General features: G+C 33.4%; 1 protein-coding gene across 2 annotated transcripts in view; it reads left to right on the plus strand.

The window, feature by feature from the left end:
* Positions 1-7,732, plus strand: part of VPS13C (vacuolar protein sorting 13 homolog C (S. cerevisiae)) — a 187,757-nt gene that overhangs the window by 118,398 nt on the left and 61,627 nt on the right. For both annotated transcript variants that reach the window (XM_011940470.1, XM_011940469.1), the window contains 6 exons: positions 767-996; positions 2,528-2,620; positions 4,997-5,362; positions 5,732-5,818; positions 7,098-7,247; positions 7,413-7,677. In XM_011940470.1, the coding sequence (XP_011795860.1) occupies positions 767-996; positions 2,528-2,620; positions 4,997-5,362; positions 5,732-5,818; positions 7,098-7,247; positions 7,413-7,677 (1,191 nt within the window). The remainder of the gene's footprint in view (positions 1-766; positions 997-2,527; positions 2,621-4,996; positions 5,363-5,731; positions 5,819-7,097; positions 7,248-7,412; positions 7,678-7,732) is intronic.

Here is a 7,732-nt window from a genome sequence, read left to right on the forward strand (position 1 = left end):
TTTTTTTTTTTTTTGGTAGACATGGGACTTCACCATGTTGCCCAGGCTGGTCTCAAACTCCTAGGCTCAAGCAGTCCACCCACCTCTGCCTCCCAAAGTGCTGTGGATTACACCTTGCCCCTGCCAGATCAGTGACTTTTCTATGTTAAATTATAATTATCTAAGGTCAGATATTTTTCTCTCTAATATATAACCCAGATTGGAAAACTAATATATCCTGGTAAGAATGCTGTTTTTAAAATTTACCTTTAATATTTTCTAAATAGTGATCATATCTGGTATCTCTATATTTATATATGCATTGAATATATTTATAGTATAGATTATATGATATTGACTATGGACTTCTGGGTGAAATTGAAAGAAACAAGTAATAATAATCTCTTTTATCAGGGTCTCTTTTCCTCTTCCTGATATTCTTCTTTCCAGTTTTCCTCTTCCCCTGCAATATAGTATATACTTATGCCTGTGTATGTGCACATACTTTAATTCTGAAAAAAAAAAAAACTTCAGAACAGGATTATTCTTCCTGGGTCAAAGGGGTAATGATATTCTTGGGACAGGGATCAGATTGCCTTACCTTGCTCAATCTGCAATTGTTAATAATCATTTAATACTTAGTATTAATCAACCAATTAATATTGTCAGTTTCACCATATCTGTTATGGAAAAACATTGAGAACAACTTAACAACTTGTAGATAACATGTAGTCAAATGAAAAGACTTACCTTAAACTTTTCTGGTTCCTGTCATTTGTTTCTTCAGATGACTCTGTTAGACCAAATATCACTTTAAAGGCCATGATCACAGATCCAGAAGTGGTATTTGTTGCCAGCCTGACAAAGGCTGATGCTCCTGCTCTCACAGCCTCGTTTCAGTGTAACCTTTCTCTGTCAACATCCAAACTCGAACAGATGATGGAAGCTTCTGTGAGAGATCTGAAAGTGCTCGCTTGCCCTTTTCTCAGAGAAAAGAGAGGGAAAAACATTACCACAGTAAGAATTACCTTGTGTTCTAATCTTGGGTTGAAGAATGGCAGAAACGGTTGATTCATAGAATCCTGGAATATGAGATCTCTGCAGGGACTTTAGAGATTATTTATTGTGAACTTGGGGTTTTACATATAAAGATATTGAATTCCAAAGATGTTAAATGACAGCCATGGCTGCTAGTGACAGAACTGGGGACTACCTCCAGAATAGTTTTATTTTCATTATACCATCTTCTGTTGAGTAGTGTTTGAATTTTAGTACAAATTAATATTCTTTTTCAACTGTGTCTTTTGTTTACCAGAGTATAACTAATTAATGAATGAGTGAATATTTAGGCTTAGAATGAAAAAAATTAGAGTCATCTCGCCAAAAGTGATGGTGTTCTGTTATTAAAAGCAAATGTCAATTAAGTTTTCACATTATTATTGAAAAATATGATTTTAGTCAGTTAATTACCACACCAATTATTTTGTAGTATTGATAATTTTATGGTAAGAGAATCATTATATTATGTGACTTATTTGCAGTGGTATTTTAAATTTAAAAATATGTGGACAAAGTGACTTCCATAAAGTATGAAATCTATACGTTATCATGAAATATTCTTTGACAGGATAGTCTTTATACATGTCACCAAAAGCTTATATCAATTAGCTCTTCCTAATTCTTTCTCTTTTAGGGACAAGGGTCTCACTCCGTCACCCAGCCTGTAGTGCAGTAATGCCATCTTACCTCACTTCAACCTCAAACTACTGGGCTCAAATAATCCTTCTGCCTCAGCCTCCTAAGTAGCTAGGACTACTAGCTGGCTAGTTTTTGTTTGTTTGTTTGTTTAAATTACTTTTTTGTAGAGAAGGGGTCTTGCTGTGTTGCACAGGGTGATCTTGAACTCCTGGCCTCAAGCAATCCTCCTACCTTGGCCTCCCAAAGTGCCAGGATTATAGGTATACACTACCATACCTGGCCTCATCCTATTTTTTTTAAAAACTGGCAATTATGCAGTACTAATTGCTCCATTCAGTTCAGGTACAAGCTTATTTATTCACTTCCTTAATGATATAAAAGAATATAGCTTCACAATTTGAAGATTTGACTTTTGTTCTAATAAAGGCCTTATATGATATTTCAGACTGACCTGTCAAACATCTGGAAACTGTTTACTTACCTACCTTACCACAGTCTTTAGCTCACTTTTATAGTTATTTCAAAGGTACATTTTATAGAGTCCATAATTTAAAAACTATTTTGTCAGAAAGAAACATTTTAAACAGTAAATGTGCTTTATTACTTGAGGATTTGGCATGATAAATTCATCAGAACTGCTTAAAGTGATTTACCAGTGTTCACAGATTTCTCATAGTTCAGAAGAGTCTTCACAACAGAGTCTCAGCTAATTTATTTTTGCTTTTTTGCTTTTAGTGTAATAGCAGGCTGTAGTTAAAGATCCCAAGTTAAGTAAGACATGGTTCTTGTAAGTGTGTTTTACGTATATAATGGATCTATGGAAATGTGAATTTCGTTTATCTGTTTATAGGTCTTGCAGCCCTGCTCTTTATTTATGGAAAAATGTACGTGGGCTTCAGGAAAACAAAATATAAATATTATGGTTAAAGAATTTATAATTAAGGTTAGTACTTACCATATTCTTTGAGTGAGAATTCTTATTTTTCTTCACAACATTGCATATTTGCAGTTGAGACAGTATCTTTTGATGTCTCTCATAACTCAAGCATTATGCAAGTCACATATTCAGTAATCCATAACTTCTAACGTGAAAGTATATTTTTCTTTAATGCAAATGTTTCTATTTTCTTCAAAAGAGTACTTTTTAATATCTACAAATGATTGGAGTAGTTTTTCTCTATTATATTTGCATGCGTGTGTTGGGGAGGTTGAGTTGGAGGAGGGAAGAGATGGGTGGGAAGAGAAGGGAAGAAAGGTTGGAGAGAAGAGGTTGTTATTACTTTATTTGTAATAAGTTCTTTTTAGGCTTTTATTTGATATATAAGTTGATTGAATTTAATAACTATATTATTTGGCTTCAAGTATTTGTAATGACAGATGTACACTAGAAATAATTATTAGAGTTTACTGTTTTTTTCTCTGCATTTAAAGTATTGAAAAACAATATTTGTTTTCCAATGGTATTCAGCTTCTTTAAGTATGAGCTCGTGCCCAGTCACGAATAGAAGATACAGAATACTTTCTGCAATCTGTTTCTCTGCACAGAGGATACAAAAATGAGTCTTTTTTTCGTTAATTGCTTAATTTTTGGTTAATTGGTTAATGCCAGTAATGGTAGTAGCTTTACTTATATAGGTCCGTGACCAACAGTGATTGAACTAAGGCTCAAACTCATTTCATTTGAAGTACCATGTAAATATCAATTTAGTTTTTTCTCAATATTTTAAAATGCTGGATAGTCTTAGAATATATATTGTTAATGGATTTACTTTTAAAAATAAGTAGTAAATGAGGGGAAAACTCGAATTTGCATGTATTTTCTCTTAAGGTACTAGGTTAGGTGCTGGTGAGAATTTCCATTCTTTGTACATAAATTTATGATTGATTCAACAAACATTTTTGAGCTTTTACTGTGTATATAAAAAAATGTCCTTTACAAGGCAGTGGGGATATGTAGCCCCTGCTGTCAAAAAACTTAATGACATATGCAGGAGAAAGAAAGAAATCAGAGATTACAGCTTTCAGTGCTAGAGGCACGGCCAAGATTTAGTTGGGAGCACAGGCATGGGGCCTTTAATTCAGACCAGGACATCAGGCAAAGCTATGTAGAAACAGGACTATTTGATGTGAGTGTTGAAGGGAGATTGAATAGATGGAGAGCATGGAATGGTTAATCCAGACAGAACTGATAATATGCAGAAAGGCAGAGGTGTGAGAAAATCCTTTAAGATTTAGAGGGGTGGTCACATATGGCTGAAGAGAATGGTGTGGTGGAGTTGTAAGACTGGAAGCATTAATTATAAATGACATTAATAAGACAAGGAAAAAAATTGACAAGTTAGGAAAGCAGTACATACTAGATCTTGCTTTTGATTATATAATTATATCGCTTTACATTTTAAGTAAGGATTGTGAGAAGTGAACAATAAAGGGATACAGTTAACTTATTTAACCTAGTATTTCACAAACTTTGGGAGAATTCTGGCTAGGTGGTTGAATAGGCACTAGGCCACAAAGAGCTTTGCACATTAAGCTAAAGAAAGTCTGATTTTTATCCTGTGGGATACAAAAGTTATGGGAAGTTGATGAAGATTTTGAACATAAGAACGACATACTCAGATTTGGGTTGTAGAAAAATCATGCTGGTGGCAGTGTGGAGGGTAGGCTAAGAAGGTGTTGGACATAGAAGATACCAGTGTAGAACTAAGGTGCAGTAATAGGAGGTGGGGGAAGTGAGCAAAGAAAGGCACTATCCAAAGATAATACGAGATTTACAGATCTTGGGGTAAGTCAGAGGAGAGCTGTAATTTCCAGTCTTTCAGTTTTAATAAGGCAAATTTATATCTTTTTCTCCCTTTTCTTTTTTTTTTTAAAGATCTTGTTGCGTACCGCTATTTATGTGTATCTTGACAAGGGTCACACACTTTGGCTTAGTTCATGTAGCTGATTTTAAAATGAAGAATTTGTTTACGTTTCTATACTTGTCTATTCGCATAACACTATTTTGCTCTGAATTGATCAGTTTAACTTTAGATTTTGACTACTGACATACAACATTAGTTACTTAATTCCGGATAACCTGAGTAGAAGTCAGTGTTGCGTGATTACTTGGCTTGACACATAATTTTGTGTTCTCTCTTGTTTTTCTTGGTTACGAATTTATTCAAAATTTAAATTAGTTACTTTAATTTAAAATTAAAATTTATTTAATTTAAAAATGTCACTTATAAATAATGTATGTCACTTAAAATCATGTATGTGTATATTCTCATCTGGGAAATAATTTATTATAAATATTTTCCTGTTTTCTTTTTTAAAGATTTCACCCATAATTCTTAATACTGTGATGACAATCATGGCTGCATTGTCTCCAAAAACAAAGGAAGATGAATCCAAAGATACATCTAAGGAAATGGAAAATCTTTGGGGTATCAAATCGATTAATGATTATAACACTTGGTTTCTTGGTGTTGACGTGGCAACAGAAGTAACGGAAAGTTTCAAAGACATTGAACATTCGTTGATAGAGGAAAATTGTGGTGTTGTTGTAGAATCCATTCAAGTTACCTTAGAATGTGGCCTTGGACATCGAACTGTACCTTTATTATTGGCAGAGTCTAAGTTTTCAGGAAATATTAAAAATTGGACTTCTCTAATGGCTGCTGCTGCTGACCTGACACTACAGGTATGGCCACATCACTTAATACCTTCAGAGACAACTTCCTGAAAGTGCAGTTTTGGAATTAAGATGTATACACTTCTCTTGTTTGTGCATGGCCACCATGAGTACATATGTGAATAGATATTTTATTCTGACATTTAATTTGTCGATGTATTTTTTGATAATTATTTTTTAAAGATTGATTTGCTAAATAATTTGTTTATGACAATAGAGTAAGAGAGTAAAGGAAAATACACTCTATATATTGTTAGATGGGTTTTTAAAATGGCTAATGATATATAACATTAATTACTTAATAGTTTTCCTATTGGTTACCGAAATATATAATTAAAGCCAAAAGCCTGTCTTATAATTTTATGTGTGTCTTTCCAGGTGCACTATTACAATGAGATCCATGCTGTCTGGGAGCCCCTGATTGAGAGAGTGGAGGGGAAGAGACAGTGGAATTTAAGACTTCATGTAAGGAAATCTTAAAATATCTTTGGATAGAATGATACTATGCATATTCATTCATAGTTTTTGGTTCAGTGATTCTTAAGATGTGGTCTAGGATCCTTAAAGCCCTTTTAAGGGCTCTATCCATGAGGTCAGAACTCTTTTCATGTATCATTTTCATTCTCATTCTCTTACGAGTGTATAGTGGAGTTTTCCAGAGACTACATGAATGTGATATTGCAACAGATTGAATGCAGAACAGAAACAAGAATTTATCTGTCTTCCCTTAAGGCAGGCAGTAAAGAGATTTGTGTATGTTCCTCTTCTCACTGTATTTTTAAAATTGTTATTTTTGATTAAAAATGTTGTTTATAATAGCATGTAATTTTTATTTTTAAATGAATATTTAATTTTTTCAGTTTTAATTGTTAATAGAGTACATATTGCTAGATACAACATAAATGAAGCTCTTTAGTATAATCAGTGATTTTTAAGGGTGAGACCAGAATATTTGAGAATTGTTAATGAACTCTTTTGTGTTATATTTTTATGTTATTTTTTGAGAACACCTCAGAAACCTAGATACTGAAGCACATTTTTTCTTGATTAAAAGGAACTAGAGTCATATATTGTTAAGAAATTGTCATAGCATACTTCTTTGGGGCAGCCTTACTAAGGAGTCAGGCACTGAAACTGACTCCTTAAAGATAAGTCATTTAACCTGTGTTCCAATTTCCTCTCAATAAAGAAGTAATGCTTTTTGACCTACCTTTCTCTGGCATAGGGAGGCTAACAAAGAATGTTTTACAAGGCTTTTGAAATGCTACTAGAACAAAAGCTGATGGAATCTGATGGCTAGTTAAGTGTTTATTATATTAATATTACTTATTTGAAGATGTTATTGGTTTAAAAAACAGAAAGAAACATTTCCAGGTGGCACCTCTAATAGGTACCAATTTAGACTTCAGGGTCCTCTTGGATTGCTCATCAACACATAATCACCAGTTGGGTGACACTGAATAAATAGTTGTGCTCTGAGGAATGCATAATAGACAAATACTGTAGCTGGCTTTGAGTAATTTCATGGCATAATTCTAAACTTTTCCCCATGCTTGGACTATACCCTGAAAGAATGAATGCTGATTTTCACGAAATCAAAGTGAAGCATGGTATATTTTTGAAAATAAGACTTTTGTGAAGCATTACTATAAAGTGATCAGTTTAAGAGAACTGAACTCTAGCATTTTTATTTTATTATCAACTGGCTAATAATTTAAATTTGCTATGTTATTTTTCTTCATAGGTAAAGAAGAACCCAGTTCAGGATAAAAGTTTGCTGCCAGGAGATGATTTTATTCCTGAGCCACAAATGGCAATTCATATTTCTTCAGGAAATACAATGAATATAACAATATCGAAAAGTTGTCTTAATATTTTCAACAATTTAGCAAAAGTATGTCTGAATCTTGCTTAGAATATTTCAAGTGGAATTTTAAAAATGAAACGTAATTTTTTTGTCATCAGAATTAGCTTCCAAAAAATGTGTAATTATGGTATAGGTTTTGGAAATAATGTATACTTTTCAAAAATTTAACTGTGATGATATGTTCCTTTTCAGGGTTTTTCAGAGGGCACTGCTTCTACTTTTGACTACTCTTTAAAGGACAGAGCTCCTTTTACGGTAAAAAATGCTGTAGGTGTTCCCATTAAAGTGAAACCCAATTGTAATCTCAGAGTAATGGGCTTCCCAGAGAAAAGTGATATTTTTGATGTTGATGCTGGCCAGAATTTGGAACTGGAATATGCCAGCATGGTACCTTCAAGTCAAGGAAACCTATCTATATTGAGTCGTCAAGAAAGCTCCTTCTTCACTCTGACCATTGGTATGCTATATTTATTTTCTTTTAAGGGCGTCTTAGCAGTTGTTGGTGTGGGCTT

The sequence above is a fragment of the Colobus angolensis genome, unplaced genomic scaffold (genome assembly GCF_000951035.1).
Source record: "Colobus angolensis palliatus isolate OR3802 unplaced genomic scaffold, Cang.pa_1.0 Scaffold19, whole genome shotgun sequence".
NCBI classification, from domain to species: domain Eukaryota; kingdom Metazoa; phylum Chordata; class Mammalia; order Primates; family Cercopithecidae; genus Colobus; species Colobus angolensis.